This window comes from Aspergillus eucalypticola, assembly GCF_003184535.1.
Source record: "Aspergillus eucalypticola CBS 122712 chromosome Unknown BO83scaffold_3, whole genome shotgun sequence".
In the NCBI taxonomy this organism is placed as follows: domain Eukaryota; kingdom Fungi; phylum Ascomycota; class Eurotiomycetes; order Eurotiales; family Aspergillaceae; genus Aspergillus; species Aspergillus eucalypticola.
In genome coordinates, this window is record NW_020290277.1 from 1150779 (window position 1) to 1172396 (window position 21618).

The 21618-nt window shown below is 48.3% G+C and overlaps 7 protein-coding genes across 7 annotated transcripts; 5 read left to right on the forward strand and 2 right to left on the reverse strand.

Annotated features, from left to right (window-relative positions):
- Positions 1–294: 294 nt before the first annotated feature.
- BO83DRAFT_434289 (alpha/beta-hydrolase) lies at positions 295–1237 on the forward strand. The gene is made up of 2 exons (XM_025535782.1): positions 295–477; positions 526–1237. The coding sequence occupies exons 1-2, from the start codon at positions 339–341 to the stop codon at positions 1134–1136; spliced, it is 750 nt and encodes a 249-aa protein (XP_025392331.1). The 5' UTR covers positions 295–338; the 3' UTR covers positions 1137–1237.
- Positions 1238–1341: 104 nt separating this feature from the next.
- BO83DRAFT_375088 (uncharacterized protein) lies at positions 1342–1910 on the forward strand. The gene is made up of 2 exons (XM_025530372.1): positions 1342–1785; positions 1847–1910. Exons 1-2 carry the CDS (start codon positions 1408–1410, stop codon positions 1889–1891), a joined length of 423 nt encoding a protein of 140 aa, XP_025392332.1. The 5' UTR covers positions 1342–1407; the 3' UTR covers positions 1892–1910.
- A 2049-nt stretch (positions 1911–3959) lies between these two features.
- On the forward strand, positions 3960–12130 carry BO83DRAFT_414197 (polyketide synthase; the record flags this gene model as incomplete). Its single annotated transcript, XM_025534547.1, has 7 exons — positions 3960–4130; positions 4191–4335; positions 4403–4671; positions 4754–5110; positions 5172–6135; positions 6193–7343; positions 7403–12130. 7 exons carry the CDS (start codon positions 3960–3962, stop codon positions 12074–12076), a joined length of 7731 nt encoding a protein of 2576 aa, XP_025392333.1. The 3' UTR covers positions 12077–12130.
- Positions 12131–14316: 2186 nt separating this feature from the next.
- Positions 14317–14732, forward strand: BO83DRAFT_423485 (Clr5 domain-containing protein; the record flags this gene model as incomplete). The annotated part of the gene is made up of 2 exons (XM_025535100.1): positions 14317–14426; positions 14492–14732. 2 exons carry the CDS (start codon positions 14317–14319, stop codon positions 14730–14732), a joined length of 351 nt encoding a protein of 116 aa, XP_025392334.1.
- A 1146-nt stretch (positions 14733–15878) lies between these two features.
- BO83DRAFT_385269 (NAD(P)/FAD-dependent oxidoreductase) lies at positions 15879–17105 on the reverse strand (the record flags this gene model as incomplete). The annotated part of the gene is made up of 1 exon (XM_025532613.1): positions 15879–17105. One exon carries the CDS (start codon positions 17103–17105, stop codon positions 15879–15881), a length of 1227 nt encoding a protein of 408 aa, XP_025392335.1.
- A 497-nt stretch (positions 17106–17602) lies between these two features.
- Positions 17603–18892, forward strand: BO83DRAFT_423487 (NAD-dependent epimerase/dehydratase family protein; the record flags this gene model as incomplete). Its single annotated transcript, XM_025535101.1, has 5 exons — positions 17603–17619; positions 17673–17878; positions 17960–18037; positions 18107–18570; positions 18626–18892. The coding sequence occupies 5 exons, from the start codon at positions 17603–17605 to the stop codon at positions 18890–18892; spliced, it is 1032 nt and encodes a 343-aa protein (XP_025392336.1).
- Positions 18893–18921: 29 nt separating this feature from the next.
- BO83DRAFT_134273 (Zn(II)2Cys6 transcription factor) lies at positions 18922–21341 on the reverse strand. Its single transcript, XM_025526124.1, has 3 exons — positions 20939–21341; positions 20029–20879; positions 18922–19974 (listed from the first exon to the last, which is right to left on the reverse strand). Exons 1-3 carry the CDS (start codon positions 21123–21125, stop codon positions 18952–18954), a joined length of 2061 nt encoding a protein of 686 aa, XP_025392337.1. The 5' UTR covers positions 21126–21341; the 3' UTR covers positions 18922–18951.
- Between the last annotated feature and the right edge of the window lie 277 nt (positions 21342–21618).

Here is a 21618-nt window from a genome sequence, read left to right on the forward strand (position 1 = left end):
CCTATCTGAAGAAAGGGCACGGCATCTTGCATGGATCGTCAACCGTCTCTCTCTATTTGGCGCCGCACCTCCTGCACCTTGCCACAAAGTCTGATTGCATTGTTGAGATACTAACGATCTGCCGTGGAACGTTGTCAACATTCCACATCATTTACTCTCAGGTGTCCCTAGCTGACATCACGTCATGAAAATCAATCGGAGCATCTTCCCGTTGCTCTGTATGGAGACCGTAGCAGCATATTCCATTTGATGATTCAGACTGATCCACCATACCATCTTAACAGCATTTCCCTTCTCCGATTACACTCCCCCTAAAGTGAGTGACCTTTCAAGAAGACATGCGCTTTCTCTGCCTCCATGGAATCGGCTCAAACGCCGAAGTGTTCAACGCCCAACTATCCGCGATCCAGGCGGCTCTAGGGTCACAGTACGAGTTTGTCTTTGTCGATGGCGATATCCCATCTGAGGCCGGACCAGGTAGGCTCACAAGCTTGTATAGCACAAACGAAGCTGATCTTTGGACAGGCGTGCATGGACTCGCCAAAGGGCCGTACTTTTCGTTCTTCAACCTCCCTATTGCGTCTCAGATATTCGACGCCTTTGAGCTCATCGACCAGGCCTTAGAAAATGATGGACCTTTCGATGGCATTATGGGCTTTTCACAAGGAGCCTCTGTTGCTGCTTCCTACCTTCTCAGGAATCAAGACGCGCATCTATCATTCAAGTGCGCCGTCTTCTTCTGTGCTACAGCGCCATTCAACGTGGAATCGGCTCCATTCCGATCGATAGATGACGGAACCTTCAGAGATGAAGCCACAGGGGAAGATATCACGGCAGAAATAGCAACGAATATTCCCGATCTCTTGGATCGAAAAAGATATCCCTCCCAAGGGAGGAGTATGATCCGACCATACCCGTCTGACGGCTCGATTGAGATACCTCTACCAACAGTACACGTCTATGGGAGGAATGATGGGTACTATCCACAATCTCGAAACCTTGTCGAAATGTGTCAGTCCTTCGACAGGGAGGAGTTGGAGCATAAAGGGGGGCATAGCATTCCTTGGGAGCAAGGGATGACCAGCCGTATCGTTGATCTTCTCAGGAGGCTAGTCCATGCTGTTGAGCTGCAGTAAAGTAGGCTTGGCGCATTTCGAGGTGGATAATTACTGGATATGGGTACCGTGTTTTTGGTTGCAAAGCCGCACAGCAGGAATTAAGGTTCGTACATATGCAGATGACCCATTTAGGGAACTAGGCGCTATCAAATCCATATGCCAATACAAAGAGCCTCTACGTTCCTGAAATCACTACCATCTTCCTCGTTGTTGCCAGACATTGTTTATCGTCAATTCAGGGAGTTGCCACCGCCTTCTCCGTACAGAAAACCGACCCTTCACGTTCAGTATGGGATCGCAACATGACATTGAGCAAGCTTTACTTGGCTCTTGGTCCCTCCTTGAATTTCGTTCCCAGCTCCAGGATGGCGGCGAAATGTTTCCCATGGGGAAAGGCGCTCGTGGTATCATAAACTACAACCCGAACGGCCGCATGTCCGTCCAACTGCAACCCGCAGTCATCAAGAAAGTCAAGGAAACCGTAAATGACCTTCTGGCATACACTGGCCGATATTCGGTTGAGACGAAGTCCGACGGCAGCGTCATGGTGAAACATCACCTTGAGCTCTGTTCCTGGCCTGAAGAAGATGGCTCGTATCAGTCACGGAAGGTGGAACTCTTTGAGAATCAGCTCGTGCTATCATCGCCAGCTCCTTTGAATGTTGAAGTGAGCCCACTTTTCACGCACACTTTCTAATGGAGCTGACTTTCGTGGGAAATCTAAACAGGGAATTGCCCAAAGAATAGTACTGAGGTGGCAAAAGATTGAGTGATCAGAAGTCTGGTTTCCGGGAATGCACAATGCTGTATCTAGAAAACTTAGTTCTAGCAATTTGAACCAGGCCTCCTTGAACGAAGTATATTATGTCGTCATCTGTAATGTACAGTTTGACTATCTAGGCAACTCCACTTCTGCAGAGAGACGGATAAAGCAATCTTCAGTAGCCTTCGAGAATCAAGCTGAAAAGTGTCTCGCGTTGGGGTATAATCCTGAGCAATATAGACTCTACCAATGACAGACCAGGAAATACACCAAAGGGCCCACATAGATCATAGTAGGATGCAGGATTGGAGCCGGCTGAAGCTTAATCTGATGGAAGTGGTTATACCCACCATCACATTGCCCCGTAATTATTCTCACTGCTACTGCCCTATCGTCAAGCTACAGACAGTCAAACCCTACCCAAGTATGGCACCATGTGATCTCATCTACATGTTCGACTTCATACCCAATTATAGGGCTATGAAGCTGTGTGCACCTATTAAACTGCCTTTGAACTCCCTCTAACTCTTTCTTGCCTAGATCATCGCTGCAGCAAATCTCAATGGGATAGAGCTAGAACCAAACAAAGGCTTTATACTCCGTGGGATAGAAAATCCCCCCCGAGGTCCTCGCTGACTATGCCATGGGCAAGATTCCGGCATTTCGAAGAGCTGACTGTCTTGATATTCTCGGGTCCGATGCAATAATTTCCGAATCGGTCCGTGTCGGGACCAGCTTCTTTGCCACGGTGCTACTGAGCCGGCCCTCATACGTCAGTAGAATCTGCATGGCCAACAATGATTACGTGGCCTATGTTGCCGTCGGTTCAATCGCGACTTGGCCGAAAGAACTTTGACTAGAAGATCGAAACTATTTTCATCGAAAAGCTCGAATGAGGGATTGACGCTTTAAGGAGCCGTTTGAAGGGGTGTACTTGATTTACAACTTACTCTTTATTGACCCTGGCGGATATATCCATCGCATGGGCCTTGTAGTGGGGATACAAGTTTATTATCGATCGTGGGCTGCGTAATACTTACCTTCACATCATTGGATGGTATTCGAGGACTTCGAATTGTGATGGAGTAAAAGAGGCCTTTGGGGAGATTGACCAGATTGAGAAACGTCAGATCTCGCCGCAATAGTTACATTGCTAAACTATGATAATCATTAAGACCGTTTCCTGAACTAGTAACAGCCAGTCCTATTGATTGACTCTGAAAATTTGTCCTCATATTTGTTCACCTGACAGCATGTGAAGTCGAGAACGTCAGAACTCATGACAAGAACACCTTGCTTCTCTGCCACCACTTACGGAAAGATATCACTCGTCAAGGTTCCTTTTTCCGCAAGGGGTCACAATATCCCTTTTTAGAGATGTGCAGGTAGGTTAGGTATATGAGGTAGTTATTCCCTGCTGGCCTGGCTGAAGAAGGCAAGGCTTCATGGCGAGCAGTGGAGAAATGTGCTTGAAACAAGCAGGCCTTGATGACTTTCTTAGCTTGGAGATTCATCGAACATTGCTTCGGTCGGGGGGATTATTAATCAAGTCCGGTTTTTCCGCCATGATGCTAAATTTGGGTGTCCGCATGGTATGTGCCTGTCGAATCGGCCCTTTAGGTCTCAATAAGGTTCAAGGGAGCTGATCACATCGAATTCGGCACACCCTACCTCCGCGGCAGGACTGGGTAAAGTATACCACCAAATTTGAAAGTATGCAATCAGGCCTGATTAACATAGATCAGGCCTCGAAGGCAGAATTCGTCTGTATTCACTGTATAACAGATGTATTTCCGGAAGGTTGTATTATCATCGTCATGGGTCCACAGCGAGCGAGGTTGAAATGGCTAGGAGGCATTTAACTCTCTGCATTGTCTACCCTAAACAGCAATCGCCTGACCCACAACTATTGGGTGCTGGATACGTCGTAGTAGTCTCTCGTCTATGCTCGATGTTGCAAGAAACGTCAAATATCTTTGAAAAAAATAAAAAAAAGACGCAAACTCGCTATCGACTTCAATCGCACCACTTACAGAATAATCTATCAAACTGAGAGACTTCCAACACCAGAAAAAGCCATGGATTCTCTTGCTGTTATAGGATATGCTGTGCGGTACCCACAAGACGCCAGTGATTCTGTGAGATTCTGGGATTTTCTGTTGAAGGCCCGGGAGGCAAGCACTGCATTTCCAGAAGACAGAATCAACCAGAAAGCATTTTACCATCCTGATCCTGACCATGGAGGAACGGTATGTATGCAAGCTCTGTCTGGGCCTGCGAGGCTAATGTTCCGTTTCCTGGCGTTATAGATTCATGCCAAAAGGGCACATTTCCTCAAAGATGACCCGGCTAGCTTTGATGCGGCGTTCTTCAAGATGAGCAAAACAGAGGTCTTGAGCCTGGACCCCCAACATCGTCTCGTCATGGAGAATGTATACCACGCATTGGAGAATGGTAAGTAAAGCTTAGGCCCTATTGTGGAGACACTAAATCTAGGCCCGGCTGACGAATTATTATGAAGCTGGAATTCCAATGGAGACTGCCATTTCATCCAACACCTCGGTATTTGTGAATGGCTACAACCATGATCATGCGGACAGCCTAAACACCGACCTAGAGACAATACTCAAGTATAAACCTACCGGAACCGAGAACTCTATGATATCGGGGAGACTCAGTTGGTTCTACGATTTCCGTGGGCCTAGTTTGACGGTCGAAACAGCATGTTCCGGCAGCCTCGTTGGTCTTCATCTAGCTTGTCAAAGCTTGAAGACAAATGAAAGTGATATGGTAAGTCATCTCGGGGAAATGTCGAGATTGTATTAAAGTTAGCTTTTGTCGAACTTTTCTAATCATGCGCACTTCTTTCTAGGCCATTGTGAGCGGTGTGAATGTTATTGGTTTCCTCCCACATATGGTTGGTATGGACTATTCCGGTTTCATGGGATCAGAAGGGAGATGTTTCGCTTTTGACCACAGAGCCGATGGATATGCCCGCGGTGAAGGAGTAGGCACGGTGATTCTGAAACGTCTCTCAAGCGCTGTGGAGGATGGTGATACTATAAGAGCGGTTATTCGTGGTACTGGTTTGAACCAGGATGGCCGCACACCGGGGATAACATACCCCAGTTTACAGTCGCAAGTAAGACTTATCGAAACAACTTACCAGAATGCAGGACTAGACACGGAGGACACATGTTACATAGAGACTCATGGCACCGGCACGCAGGTGAGACTTACAACCTGACGCTGCGGAATTGATAACCGTCTAATCATGAGATTGTCTCAAGGCTGGAGACTATGTCGAAGCGTCCGCCATTAGCAGTGGATTCAAGACAACTACAAGAGGCTTACCACTCTTCGTTGGTGCTCTGAAAACAAACATCGGTCATCTGGAGGGTGGCTCTGGGATTGGCGGCCTCATCAAGACCATTATGATCTTGGAGACAGGCATCGTCCCACCCAACGCCAATTTCGAGAAGCCAAACCCCAAAATTCCAGTGGATGAATGGAAGCTCAGCTTACCCATCCAGTGTGAGGCATGGCCCACCTCAAAGCTTCGACGTGCATCGGTCAGTTGCTTTGGGTTGAGTGGAACCAATTCCCATTGTATCCTAGACGATGCATACAATTTCCTCCACAAACACAAGATATCTGCGAAACATAGAACAAGAATTGGTGTGCCAACGCATGATGAGCTTCGATTTCTTCAACAAGAATTTGACGATATAAGAGATATGACGCATACAGACGATGGCAGTCCTCCGGAGAGAGTTACGTTTAGCCCCAAATCGTCGATGCCCGTTTCTCTATCTCAGGATAGTGTTCATCCAGCTGGAGACTCTCGGTCTTTCACGGCTCTCTTCATATTGTCTGGGTTTGACAAAGACTCGCTCAATCGGGTTATTTCCGGTTTAACCGAATACATACATATGAAAGGTCGACTATCATCTAAGGATGAGAGGAAGTTTCTGCATGATCTGAGCTTCACGCTGTCGCGGAGAAGATCACGATTCAATTGGAGAGTATGCCTTTTGGCCAATTCCATTTCACAACTACAAAGTCGGCTTGCCAACGACTCGCTTACGCCTCAACAAGCGCGAGTCTCCCCCAGACTTGGCTTCGTCTTCACTGGGCAAGGGGCTCAGTATGCAGGGATGGGCCGACAGCTCCTTGCTTACCCGGTATTTCGCAGATCAATCGAAGCTGCTGAAAGATATTTCCAGTCCCTGGGCGGTGAATGGTCATTACTCGGTGAGTAGCATACCAAACCAAAACCTGCCATATACGGGTACTTACGTTCGTTTGCAGAGGAGCTTGGGCGGGACAAGAACAGTACCAGGATAAATGAGCCAGCCATCGGGCATCCAGCGTCAACAGCAATCCAGATTGCTTTACTTGAGCTACTGACAAGCTGGGGAATATTTCCCACTCGTGTCGTGGGACATTCTTCGGGAGAAATTGCTTCTGCGTACTGTGCCGGCAAGATTTCCAGACAGGCAGCATGGAAAGTCGCCTTCTTCCGTGGCCAGGTTGTCTATGGCTCAATAACATGTCCAGGATCGATGATGGCTGTGGGACTGAGCCCAGATGACCTACAACCATATCTTGAAGAGGTGCAGCAAAGTGATCCGAACGGGGTATTGACTATTGCCTGTTTTAATAGCCCGAAGAACCAAACAGTATCCGGCGACAGCGCCATGGTCGATGCCCTCAAGAGCTTGCTGGACGCAAAGCGAATATTTGCACGAAAGCTGAACCTGGGGAAGGCCTACCATTCTGAGCATATGAAAGCGTTCACCGAGAGATACCAGGCTTTCATGGGCTCATTGGAGCAGGGCAACACGGTTTGTCGAGACCAGCCCATTGCTTTGTTCTCGACCTTTACAGGTGACATACTTCTGGATCCATCTATGGAATCCTCTTACTGGTGTGCAAATATGGTCAGTCCCGTCAAATTCGAACAAGCTCTCCGAGCATTGTGCTATAATCCTTCCGAAAAGCAAACATTACCGAATGATGAGCACGAAATCTCTCTGCAAATAGATGAGCTCATTGAGATTGGATCACACGGGGCACTTCGAAGCGCCATCACAGAAACGATCGATATATCGCAAGGGATAACCTACCATTCAACCTTGGATCGCAATGCTTCTGGCCCTGATGGTATTTTACAGACCGTTGCAAACCTTGCCTCTAAGGGATACCCTGTTGATATACCGAGTGTGAATAATGCCGAGGAGCTGCATAGAGACTCGGACCTACTTGTGGACTTGCCGCCCTACCCCTTCAACCACGAAAACAAGGACATTTACGAAAGCCGACTTGCGAGGAATCTCCGCTTACGACAGTATCCCCGACATGATATCTTCGGAGCACCAGTTACCGACTGGAATCCGCGTTATCCAAGGTGGCGGCATTTTCTTCGGCTCAGCGAGAACCCTTGGCTCAGACAGTATAAGGTGCGACTAAACTTTGCAGCTCTTTTATAGCGTCTGTTCTCTATTCTGATTTCATTTAGCTCGATGGCCAATACGTGTTCCCACATGTTGGGTACATAGCCATGGCAATCGAATCCGTAATGCAGGTAAACAGAGGGGTAATGACCATGAAGGGTCTTCATTTGGAGAGAATCACCCTGGGTCCTTTGCTAGCACTGCCAGATGAAGCCCAGGGAGTCGAGCTTAGTTTGTCACATTACCCTGACGGCGACGGTGGTGAATTGACACGGTTCCAAGTCAGCTCATACAATAAAAGCCAAGAAGACTGGACTGAGCATTGCTCTGGCTACTTTAGTATTGCCTATGACGATGAGGGCATGGTTCATTCAGGCCTTGCAGATACCCATAAAGTTGAGGAACTCAAAGCAGACCTCTCTTACCAGAGACATGGCTGCCAGAGACATGTCAAGTTTGACGATATGTGCAGAAGTCTTTCATCCTCCGGCTTAGAACTTGGGCCCATATTTCAAAACCTATCGTCCATAAGAGTGAGCGGTAAAATGGATGGAAAATGCATCGGAACCATACAAGTACCTGATGTGTCCTCTGTCATGCCGAAGAACTACATGCATCCTCATCTACTGCACCCTGTCACTTTGAACAATTTCGGAATAGCCGCTACTGCTGCAATACACGACTTGCAGCCACACAATACGGCGATGAGAACATTCCTGCCCTCTTTTATTGAGAATGTCTGGGTGTCTACCAAAATTTCATACGACCTGCAAACAAAATTCAATTGCGTGGGTACAGCTACAGCAACGGGTCTTGGTAAGTATAGCTGCGACATTGAGGCTTCAATCGACTCCTCATCTGCCGATCCCACGATATCCTTCAGCGGGGCGCATTTTGATCTACATGAATCCAAGATCCAGTCCTCAAAGACAGATCTATTGCCTAGATTCTACTCTGTTGAATGGAAACCTGACATTCATCTTCTTACAAACTCATTCTTCGGCCAGCTCGCCAAGTCGCCAACGATTGAATCCGCCAGATACGGGGTGGAATGCCAGTGGTTCACCGACCTCCAGCTGGCCTCGGCTCTTCTTTCGACAGATGCACTCGTGAGCTTGAAGGGAGCGGACCTGACCCAACTTGAACCTCATTACCTCCGGTTCTACGACCTTCTCAAAGGCATTGCTGCAGATATCCTGACAGACTCAATGCCAAGGGTGCCTTTCAAAACATGGCAGAAGTACGCACAAGATCAAAATCTTAAAGAACAGCTCTACCGCAGAGTGGAAGCTCGCGATAGCGATGGCGCACTGTTAATGCGGGTTGGGTCGAATCTTGCATCTTTCTTCCGCAAAGAAGCCGATCCACTCTACGTCATGTTCGGGCAAGATGATCTCATGTCTCAGTACTACAAAGATGACTTCGAAATTGGATCCATTTCTGAGAAGCTAGCACTCTACTTGGATCTCTTCCGGTGGCATAAGTCCAATCTTCGCGTCCTCGAAGTTGGGGGCGGAACGGGATCATTCACAGCGCACGCGCTCACTAATCTTTGTCCGCCGGGTATAGACAGGTCAGTGTCGGAGTACGTGTTCACTGATCTCTCTCCAGGCTTTTTCGCGAAAGCGAAGGAGTCACTGAATGAGTGGGACGATATAATAACGTACAAGAAGTTTGATGTTGGGAACGACCCCATATCCCAGGGGTTCGATCCAGGAACATTTGATCTGATTGTGGCAAGCAATGTACTCCATGCAACTCCCGATCTACATAGGACATTGAAAAATATTCAATGTCTTCTCAAGCCCGGTGGAAAGCTGGTGTTCCATGAAGGTGTCCGCCAAGATACTTCGTGGACCAATATATCGTTCAGTCCGCTGTCAGGCTGGTGGCTGAGCACCGAGCCTGAGAGAAGATGGTGTCCCTATGTGCCAACAAGTACATGGGATAGGTATCTCCGTGAGTCTGGCTTCTCTGGGCTGGACTTGGAGTTCCCGAGCTCTGATTATCCAGAGTTTTCAAAGATCAGCCTTATGGTCTCAACTGCTAGAGAAGGAACCAATATCTCTCGAAGCGAGGCGAGCGGTGTTATCATCATCATCGCGGATGATCAAAGCTCTACTCTGGCCCATGAGCTCCAGAGCCAGATAGAATATTTGGGGCCTCATTGCTTCATACACACTGTGGCTGAAGTGGAATCTGTGGATGTGCTAGATAGGATATGTGTGCTTTTCATGGTGTCCAATCCTCCTATCCCAACAGGTTCGAACATCGAATCATACGACAAGCTAGAAAACGTCCTCTTCAAGAGCAAAAACGTTTTATTTGTCACTGGAGATTCAACAAATAACCCAGCATTTGATATTCCAATCGGACTTATTCGAAACAGGCGATTGCAGCAGGACCCTGACAACTCGAATCTTGTTACGGTTTCGTTGACCGATACAGAGGTTACCCAGAATACAATTTCCGAACTTTTGGTCAGAGTTTTCAAGCACCAATTTCTGTCAGGTACCGTGCGTACGATCAGAAATGCCGAGTATCGCCTTGCACAGGGGGTCATTCTTACGAACCGTGTTGCTCTCAACGCCGATGCCAATTCCACCATTGGGGGTCGACTATCGGCACCACGACCAGTTCCGCTTACGTGGGGCGACATAGATCGGCCAATTAAACTCATAGGCCATGACCGTTTCGTCTGGGAGACCGATAACCTTCTCTCCGACAACTTGCTGGGTGAGAATGACGTGGACCTGGACGTTAAAGCCGTCGGCCTTGGCTCTCGAGACGTCCTAGCGGCGACAGGAAAGCTTCCCCAGATGACCCTGGGAGAAGAAGCTTCTGGGGTGATAACCAGGGTCGGATCATCCGTTAAAGATTTTCAGTCCGGCGACCGCGTCATGTGTATCAGTGACACTCAAGCAGGGAGAGAAGGAACGCTGAGGACAGCAATACGGATAAACTCGTCTCTGGTCACCCGCATCCCCGACAGTCTTACCTTCGAGGCTGCTGCTGGATTACCTGTCTCTTGGCTGACTGCAATCTATTCTATCAGCTACGCCGGTAGGTTGGTCACTGGGGAGAATATCCTGATCCACTCTGCTGCGAGTAGTATTGGGCAGGCGGCGATCCAGTATTCCCAGTCCCTCGCTGCAAACGTATTCGTGACTGTGTCCAACGTCGACGAGAAACACTATGTCGCACGGAAATATGGAGTCCAGCGAGATCGTATCTTTTCCAGCCATCGTACTTCCTTCCCGGCCCAGATCAAGCGACGAATACCGCGTGGGATGGATGTCATCATATCAGATATATCCGCTGAGACTACTCAAGGTTCAGTGAGCTGTCTGGCACCTTTTGGCAGACTGATAGCCATCGGCAATGGCGGGCCGCAGTCAATCCACAACATCTCTGCGTCGCGCAACATGGATAACATCACGATCTCAAAAGTGAATCTCAATTCTATCGCCAGGAGCCGCCCGGCAACTATCCAAAATATTTTCCGAGAGACGATGCGGCTAATGGAGGAACATAAGATTCGTTTTGAACCTCCTAGACGAGTTCTGACGTATAGCCAAATACATCAGGGTATCGAGATGCTCCAGAAGGATGCAATTGCTGGAAAAATTGTTCTTCGTCCTTCTGAGGATGTTGTTCAGGTTGTTCCTGAAATTCCAAGACCATCCCGGTTGGAACAAAATGCATCCTACCTCCTCATAGGTGCACTAGACTCTTTGCATTGCAAGCTTGCTCTTCGGATGGCAGCTCGAGGTGCTAAGAACCTGATACTCTTGTCTCGGGCCCGGGGCTTGGATACGAAGGATACACAGCAGCAGATTCTTGATACCTTGCGAGAGCAAGGATGCGAGGCACATATATACCACTGCAACATGTCTGAGGCGTCCGAAATACAGGGTCTGACTGCCGACTGGCACAGTCAGCTTCCCCCTATCCATGGAATTCTTGAGTCGACATATTGCATGAGTGCTTCTAATCAGACTGTTGCCACGCATTCAACAAGCATCTCTAAAGGTATCATCATGGAGTTACTTAATCTGCATAATGCCATCCCATCTGTTGATTTCTTCATCATAATCTCATCGATGTCGGGGCTTACAGGAAGTATCAATGACAACGACTTTAGCGCAGCCGGTGCATTCCAGGATGCATTAGTTCGCCATAGACTCTCACATGGCTTGCACGCTGCGAGTGTCAACGTCCGGGATATGAAAGAGGAGGAAATCTTAGCGGCAGTCGACTATATGACGGATATTCGAAACCCCCCGACCGTGGATTCCTGTCAGATGGTCTGCAATGTCCCGACCCCAGCATCATACGAAGAAGTAGAAAAGCCAGTAATGAGATATTTGTCCGGCCCCTTGTTCCATCAACTTCCTAGCTTCCGTTCGCGAGTGGCAAGCATGCCAACAGAATCCGCAAAAAGACCGAGTGTGGGCGACCTCCTGAACAAGACCAACAACACCGAAGAGGCAACTGCTGTTGTGTCGAGAGAGATTCGACAGAAACTATCGAACCTTCTTAATGTCACCGAAGACGAGATTAACGAATTGCATGATATTCGGACCAATGGGGTCGACTCATTGATTGAGATGGAGTTCCGGAATTGGCTGGAAAGAGAACTCGGCACAACAATTTCGTTAGAAGATTTGACCTCGAAGAGCATATTGAAGTTGAGCGCACATGTTGTTACAGCGTCATCTCTGGTTTTATTTACTTAGAAGTGTCGATACCGGGCTGGGACTAGAAGAATGGGTATATTGAACATATACTTCAGTTGTCATTTGTATGTGCACAAGATAGGCTGGACGGAAATAGTCATACCGTGACTCCTCGATGAATGACAAGTGATCAACTATTCACTCACGAGGGGTGATTCGTTCCAGAATGTCATGAACAATAGTTTAAATCTGTGACATGTCTTTTGTTCCATCTCTATTATTTTTTTCCTCGTCTTGACTTATACATGGCGGGAAGCAGACCAATATCAATGTGGACAGGTAGGAGGGAAATAGATGGTAGAGCAATATATATACCGACCAATTCGGAGACTCGGCTCTTAAGTAGGAGGCACTCTTAAACGAGGGGTACCTACCAATCTATTAAGCATTCCGGTCGATGTCTTGAAGCCAATATTGTGCATGTGATGTGGAACAATACGGGCTTTTGGTACAATAAGTAAGTCATATACGGTAGTAGTTTCCGTGAGAATGATCTTGCCTGACGGTATTTCGTTAATGGAGATGGTGGCTTAGTTCTTCTTAATAAGACAATGGTGCGATCCATTCGTGATAGATTATTTTATTTTCTCATGATTATTCAGAAAAGTTTAGGGCGTCCCGTGGATGCATCGAAGCAAAACCCAGGAAGTCCGGCGTCTAATAAAAGCCCGAAGCAAGGTAGTATCGTGTACTTTGTAGGCGCAGGTCGGCGGCAAAGAAATAAATATCATTGGATGGTGCTCGATTTGCAAACAGACAAAAAGCGGTTAGCTGTACCCAAGAAGAGCGTCTTTCCACCGCAAAATCCAAACGGGTGGAGACCATTGCTGTAACAAGCATGATGACTACGACAACCATTGAAAAGAAAAAAGAAGGTCACTGAAGTCCAGCCTTATTGTTGTGGAGAAAGTGTTCTATACTATACTAGGACTACTGTCCGTGCCAAGTACATACATACACATCACCGATAACAGCAAATGCCACCACAGTCTCGTAAAAGGGTTAGACAAGAGAGATGTGTCAGGCTTAAGAACCAGGCCAATGGACCTATTATTGACCAGTGGTAGGAATAAAGGCCACAGTGGAGCTCGGAGTATTCACTGATGAGGAGCGCGATAGTAGTAAATATCACTGTGGTGCGTTGAAAGTTTGGCGTCCGTTCTCCCAGGCACTTTAGACTTCCTCGTACTGGTCTGTATGTCCGGCACTGCCAGTCGCGGTACTAGTCCCCATCAACGGCTCCATATGTTCAACCCGATCTGGATTGAAGGTGGTCTGGGGCCATTTGGAAACCCAGTCAGTCGAATTATCAACAAGCGTTTGTGTTAAAGCATCTTACGCGGGCGTATAACAGGATCCCCGATTCTATATCGCGATTGGGGGTGCGGTTCTGGGGGAGAAAAGTGTGTAGAAGCTCGACAAGATTCGGCGGAGAGTTACGGTTTGATTGCCGATGGAATGATCGATTGGTTACCGATTGAGCCGGAGGAGAAGATTCACTGGGACGGAGGGGAGGAGGATTGATTTTGTGAGTCTCGGGGTTGTCATGACGGTTCTGGTCTAGAGGGAGTCAACAGCCGGGGGTTAGCTGTATGAAGATGGGAGTTGAGCGGGTTAGATGTTTACTTGGCTGTCTTTGGTGTCGGATGTGTCGGATTATGCAACACACCCCAGGAACGCAGGCGGCCAATAAAGCGAGTAGGCCTATAATTGCTTCCGCTGATAAGGACATTCTTGTTAGAGGCGTCAATCTTAATGTTGGAGGTGGGAAAAAAAAGAACAGATGCATTGGGGTTGACAGCCTTTTTATCATGAATCTACAGATTCTACAGAAACCGCGAAAACCGTGTATTGATCTCAAACCCAGGGAAAACGAAGATCCCTTCAGTCGACGACCACGACCGCCCGATACCGCAAATGAACAAGCTAGGGTGGAGTCGCACTTCTGGCTTGAGCCAATAGGCAGGACACAGCATTTGGTGGCTGTGTGAGCATCTGCCCAGGGAAGAACCACGATTGGTGCAGACCAGAAGTGCGGCCCACCTCGATGCATATCGTGAAGTATACAGCCCGAGTTAAGGCTGTCAATTCCTGAGCAGCAGTCCACCACAAGGGGGCTTGACCAGGGGCAGGCGGGAATATAAGAAGGCACTGATTCTGTGATCAAGTTGTTAGCCATTGGGTTTTCTATTCAACCCTAAAATTCAATCCTAGCCTTCTATCCCTCTTGCAATCCGAAAATGAGTCTGTCCGACCACAAAGACACCATCCAAAGGCTCTACGTCGACGAGGACCTAACTCTTGACGAGCTGATGGACTCCATGGAAAGGGATTTTGGCATCCGTGCGAGGTATGTCTTCTATCTCAGACTCATTCCATTACCGCCGTACCCCCTGACATTGATCGGTTGGATAGCAAGGACAGCTACAAACGTCATTTCAGGAAATTGAAACTGCGTAAGACCAACAATCGCGATTTCTACGTCTGGGCCAACCATCACATTGAAAAGCGCAGTCATGCGAATCCCAAGAAGAAGACCCAGATCCTCTTGAACGGAAAAGCGATCGATGAGAAAACTATCCAGAAGAATATCCCGCGGCAGGTGTTGACTTATGATCAAGCACGCGCAGCAGATCAGTCATCTAAACCCGGTTGATATAAATATCCGGAATATACTGACATTCTTTAGCTGCAAGTCCAGCAACACCTCAAGGCTACAGCATCGTAACACCTGCTGGTTCAACCCCACGCCAGCTCGATGACGTCCGTCGTCTGCTTCGACGGGGGATGAACCCATCCGTTCCAGCACCTTTCTTGTGGGCTCCGCTAGTAAGTTTAACATCCGAGACCGTGCCCATCTCATTGTATGATGATACTAAGAGCTGGCCTGAATATTTTAGTATTGGGCTAGATCGATCGAGGTCGTGAAGGCTCTTGTTGAAGCAGGTGCGGATGTGAACACGCTTTCTGATTCTGGGGCAACACCTCTTGCAACTATTGGACAAGACCCTGGAGAAATCAGGGATTGCCTCGTACAACAAGGTGCTGTACTTAAACCTCGGCGCGCCACCAAATCTTGGAAAAGAAGGCCATCATCCATGCCGTTTCCGTCCACTAACTCTGGGTCAAACGAAGAACAAACCGAACCAACTAGTATGGGCGCTGGGCTTCCCCAGTCTTTGGATAGTACAGCTATTGTACCTCCAATCCACCCATCTCCAATAACAGCTTCCTCTCCAGCTTCGTCTAGTCACAGTTTACCCTTCCGATATCCTGAACTTTCCCCGAGTATGTGGGTTGCTGACGGTGCTCCTTATCTCGCTTCGCCAAGGGTGAATACGGACCTACCTTCAATTACTTCTCGGCCTCAGATATCGATGCCTGGAATCGATGACGATTTACTTCTCAATGACCCTCCAATGCCCTTGCCGCGTTGGTAAATGTCCAGTACTGCCGACCGGAGCCCTGGTAATTACTCCAGATCCCTCAAGATGCAGCGATCCTTCTGGATTCCTGCAACACAGCGACTGGAGCATTGAAACTGGAGCATTAATAGTTAACAGCTCCTATTTCAGTATTTAGTTTAGTCGATTCAAGTATCTTAATATCGTCATTTCCGCATATTTTCAAAAACAGAGACCTCTTTTGGACCGCAATAAGTCATGACCTCCGTAATCTCCGGTCAACGTCTACACACTCATATCTGGTTTTGAGATTTCCTTTGTTGAGAGATTTCCGGATTCAGTGTCAGTGTTGAGGTAGGAACAGATAAACAGATACTAGTAAGTAGTAGGCTACTTCTCTATATAACTGCTCGCTCCGTCAGAGGCCGATTCTTGATAATCCGCTCATACGAAAGCACACTGAGGTTAAGGGTCTGAAAGCGCCCGTAAACAATCAACTCAGCAACACCACGTCCACAAGCCGGAGCCTGTTGGCTCCCATGGCCCGAAAATCCCACACAGAAAAGGAAATTGCCGACCTTGCTGTGTGGCCCGACTATAGCATTATGGTCGAACGTATTAAACTCATAATGACCCACCCAAGAATCCGTCACGCGTGCGCTGGCAAATTGAGGAACCCTGCGCGTAATAACCGGAAGTATCTTCTCCTCCCATACATTCTCTGCAAAGCTGAAATCGTCTACATCCACGGCAGTGTCTGGCCCGATCGGGGGGCAACCAACGAGGTAGTCTTTTGCGCCATAGGAACGGAGATGAACACCCGACGGATCGATAGTTAGAGGGAGATCCTGAGTCAGGCTCTCATCAACAGAGAAGATGTAGGTGTAGCGTCGTCTAGCCTCAATGGGCAAACCGGTAATACCTGCCATCTCAGAGACCGTAGCAGCTCGAGTTCCTGCAGCATTAACCAGGGTGCCGACAACGACCTGCTCTCCGGTGCGCAGTGTGATGCTTCGCACCCTATCACCCGCTTCCTCTAGTTCTGCACCGATGACTTCATTCGCGATGTACTCCAAGCCGTTTGCCTGGGCAGTGCTACGCAGCCACTGCACCATACCCCAGGCATTAAATGCACCTTCATCGACAACATTCAGACTCGCACTGTCAAGGTCGTCGGTGTACAAGAATGGGTACTTTTGCTGGACATCAGCCCTTGAAATCATTCGGGTACCGGCTCCCAAGCTAGCCTGCAGCTCCTGGTCCTTCTGGAGCACTCCTGTAAACTTGGATGAATTGGATAAATACAGGTATCCAAAGTTGCGGATTGAAGGGGTAAAGGGTACGTCGCGGGGGTCTGGAGGAAATTCGGTGCCAAAGCGCTTAACGAAATCGGCTGCATATTGCGCAATCTGGACATTGATGGCGGTTGCAAATTGTTGACGCATGCAGTTGTTGCTGGCTTTGGTAGCGGAATACTCTAGGGAAGGGTCTCGTTCGACAACGAGCACTGAGCCCTTGAAGTCTGGATTTGCAGCTAGATGCCATGCAATAGAAGAGCCACTGGTAGCACCACCGACGATGACTACGTCGTAGTACTGGCGGGTAGGGAACTTGCTGATAAACATTGTGGCTGAGAGTAAACGCAAACTGGTTGATGAATATTCAAAAATTGGTATTGGATGCTCTATTTAAGATGTACAAGGGTATATGTATGCAGGCGTCACCGTCACTGCTATCGTAATCAAGATACCTAACAGTTTTTACTCTGGACGAAACAGTTCGCTACATTCCTCATGTCGTCATAAGTTGCCATATCCGCCTTTCGGTTAGATCTTTGCATGTCTCGGTTTTAGCATATTCAACTGTATTTGAGTAAAATCTGAGATTGTGGGTCCCGGGTGTACTGTACTTACTAACCAAGGGAGCAATGCGGCCCACCTTCCCTCCGTCGCGATAAGCTGCCGGTTTGACAAGCCACATGTGGATCTCGCACCCATTAGGCATGGTTTCCCGAACCGGTACTGTACTACACCCCACCAGTATATTTATGTAGAAATTATACTATTCCCTTGTATTGCTACCTCACTCACCATTCCATTTGCACCTCACCATTCTACACAAAATGTCCCGCATATTTATGTATATCCAATCCACACCACAAATTGGAGACTCGTCACTAAACCTATCTACAGAACAGGAGCAACAGGCTACATTGGTGGCGACGTCCTGTATGCCCTTACACAGGCATTTGCCTCGTGCAAGATCACAGCCCTCGTCCGCAGCAAGAAGAAGGCATCCCTTATCACGAGCAGATTTCCATCCGTGACCCCCGTCATTGGAGATCTTGATTCCGCGGCGCAGATTGCGAGCGAGGTTTCGGAGGCTGATGTTGTGCTTCGTACGTATAAGCAGAAAGAATCAACCCATTCCCCTGAGTACTGGATTATATGTTATCTAACCGACAATTGTTGCCCGAAAGACCTAGCGAGCTCGAATCATCTCCCCAGTGCTACTGCTATTGCGCAGGGCTTGACAGAGACGAAGCGCCAAAGTCCAGGTATCTATAAATCTCCTCATTTCCTCTGAAGTACCTTATGAACGCCACCCTAAACGCTTTTCATCGCAGTTTGGATCCAAATCTCGGGCGCAAGCCTCCTCTCTGGCGCGGAAGTCGCAACAAGTTCTTATGGCCAAGCACGGGCCCAAAACCACAACGACCTGCAGGGCATCAGCGAAATCCGAAACATCATCTCTTCATCACCCAAGCGCGCCGTCGACCAAATGCTCCTAAATCTCTCCTCAGAACTGCCTAATGTCCGAACAGCGATTATTTACGGTCCATTGATCTATGGTCTGGGCCGCGGTCCAGTCAATCAGCGCAGCATCCAGCTACCTGATCTGGCGAAAGCGACCCTTCGGCTTGGACATGGAGTTCAGGTCGGAAAGGGTCTGAGCTGTTGGAGTAATATTCACATTTCGGATTTATCAAACTTGGTTGTGAGGTTGGTTCAGGAATCGCAGGACCGTCAAGGAAGAAATCCTTTGTTGTGGAATGAGAACGGCATTTACTTTGCGGAAAACGGAAAGATGGTTCGTGTTTCAGTTTTCCCTTCCTCTTGTCACATTCGCTGATTTCTTATTGCAGCCGTTCGGGGAGATTTCAGGAAGGATAGCCGCATTTGCTTTCCAAAACGGCTTCACGAGGAGCATATATGTTCAGGAAATCGACGCGGAGACTGCAGATAATCTGACCGCACACGGAGCCATTCTCTGGGGTTCTAACGCCCAGTATATGGCATCCCGGGCACGAGAGTTGCTAAACTGGAAGCCGGCTGGTCCCAGCATTGAAGAGGTGATCCCCGGAGCGGTTATGGATGAAGCTTTGCGGCTCAAATCTCACGCTAAGATCTAGAGTTTCCATGGATCGTAATATATTGTAAGATGATTGGTCTATAATACCAAGTCAAAGCGTCACGTCGCAATAATTGGACATCGTTCATGCTTCACAACATCAAACCAACTCAACGTGTAATCCTTCGTCTCTGACCGTGTCTTCCAGACGCACTGCGCAGTCCCTGCAGCTGCAGAAAACGGGCCCAATGAGGTCCGATGGCCTGTCATGATAAGCCAATCTAGCAGGCCGCTCTGCAATTCGGGGTCTAATGCCTCGCAGGCTGCAACGAAGCCGGGCCAGAGGATGGCTGTATCAGGCGTATCGGGCGGCGCAGTTTCACTATCCTCGATGCGGGTTTTGTCGTAGCGCTGCAGACACTCCAGACAGTTGCGGACAGTATCTTGGAGGATTACAGCGCTGATGTTGGGGACGCGACGGTAGTAGAACAAGATAAGGGCTTGGTGCATGGCTTGAATCATGAAATGATTTGCTGTCAGTTTCTGCCTAATGGCAGTATCCTGACCGTTCTTCAACGCTGTTGGATTGATTGGCTTCGATTCAAAAGACTGCTTCCATGAGAGAATGTACTGCTCGAGCATGCTCGCGCGCCGCTTTAATTCTCTTGTGGTACGTGCGTCCGCGGTCGGGCCGCCGCGATGAAGTAGCTCTTGCTCGTTAGCCAGGCGAATAACCTGCGATAAAAAGTTCATGAGAGACTCCGGTATTCCGTAGATGTCAGGAAAGAGCGTGTCATTCCACTGCCCCATTACCTCTAGATGAATGTCATTGTGGCCGATGATGTTGCCTTTTACTAGCGTGATGTCGAGCTCAGCACCTATGATGTCGTCGGCCACGCGGAAGCTCCGTAGGGAATTTGCTGATGGCTCGATTGAGAGTAAACTGGCGCTGGGACGGTCGGGGCAAATGTCTAGTAAGGCACATCCACATGTGCTTTCGGCCATGATGCGCAGGAATGTGTAGACGTGGTGCAAGGATCGGACCTTCAGGGACTTATGTGGTTTAGGAAGGCCACGTATGCGAATAAGATATTCTGCATCAACTAGGAAAGCTTGGGCGCTGGTATTTTCGCCGTTGAATACCTATGGTATGTGTTAGTTATATTAGATGCTATCGGCTGCCTGGTAAACACGTACCGAAAGCATGACCATGCTTAGAACAGCCATCAGTATCTCCTTGTACTTAGCCTGCTGAGATCCTACAACCTCCTGGTTCAGGGCCAATTCGAGATGTTGCTTGGCGGTTTCTTTGAAACGCTTTGCTGATATGTGCAGGTCACCAGCAGAATGATCGTGTTTATGCTTATGGAGGCAGCTGGTAGCAAGAAGCGAGTAGAACAGCGACATCCTAGTGTGGCTTGTGGTATGGTTAATACTGAGGTCGGCGAATGCGCTCATTGCACCTGGTAAATGGACTGTCTGCCAGGGACAATACCGGCAGTTCCTCAAAGGAAACGAGAGCGAAATTACATTCTCTTTGAAGTAACGCATCAGGTCAGCAGTCTCAGGAGGTATGACTGGGCGCCCTGAAGAAACATCAAAGGATGGAAAGGCTAGTGTCAGAGACGAAGAGGGGGGCTGGTATGTGACCTCGTCAGAATGCATCTCTATTAAAGGACGAAGGAGAGACTGAGCATCACTCGTCAAAGTATCAATATCCAGAAAGGGCTCCGGTATAATGACATCACATGAGCCACTGGGCACATTTTGTAGCCCATCAAATATGGCAGTGTCATCTGTAATAGCAGGCCAGAAGTCATCCCATTCCAACGGGTTGCGCTCAAATTGGTCGGATTGCGGCTCAGCTTGGTTATTATCTGCAAACCCGTTGGTCGACAACACTAGAATACCGAAAGGGCCTCGAAATGAGTCGCCTTCCAAGCGTACGTCGCTTTCGTATTCATTTTCCAGTTGTGACAAGGCAGCACTTGCGGACTGCTTTCCAAGACTTTCTGTCATCAGTTGTGTCATCCTCAGTTGGTTGGACTCTGCGCCGCTAGTTAGCAAGCAAGCTTTTTCCGTTGTATGGGCCTGAAAGGTGATCTACTGGAAAATAGGGGCCGGCGAAAAACTCGGTCTCCATCATGACTCGCCCAGACTAGCTGACGCTCATAGCCGAGACATGCCAGGCCTTGTTGTTGGCAGTTCTTGCAAACAGGGCTTGCTTCGTCACACTTTACATGGCGATGGCGGCAGGTTCCGCATCCTGTAAGTGTGCGATTCCGTGAGAGCATGCTGCATAGTATTTCGCATTCACAACGATACTACACCCAACGTCTTGGGTTTCCCTCCAGTATGAAACATACGAAAACCGAGTGGTAGTGAATAATATGTAAAGTATGAAGAATTCTGATATTTATGAGGTCCGAAGTTAGGCAAAAACGATATCCAGATACTGAGCAATGTGGATTGAGACAAATTCAACTGATATCGGCGCGTTCAGTTTTCTGACTGAAGCGATGGAAATGCTGCTGGATGCTCTGATCGGCGGTTCCAGTCATTGAGACGGAGCAGGAATAACATAAGGCCGAAGTCCCGCCCTCCTTTAAGTAATTAGAACGTACATCTTACAGCTTACATCTCAACGCCATCTGTTTGTTACGATGTAATGCTTCATTTATAAGAGCCAGTCAAACATATCTTACTTAGCATATCTAGACTAGAATATCAAACATCAGGAGAAAAAGAAGAACATTCGTGAGCGTGAATACGGTGGCATCAAGGTTA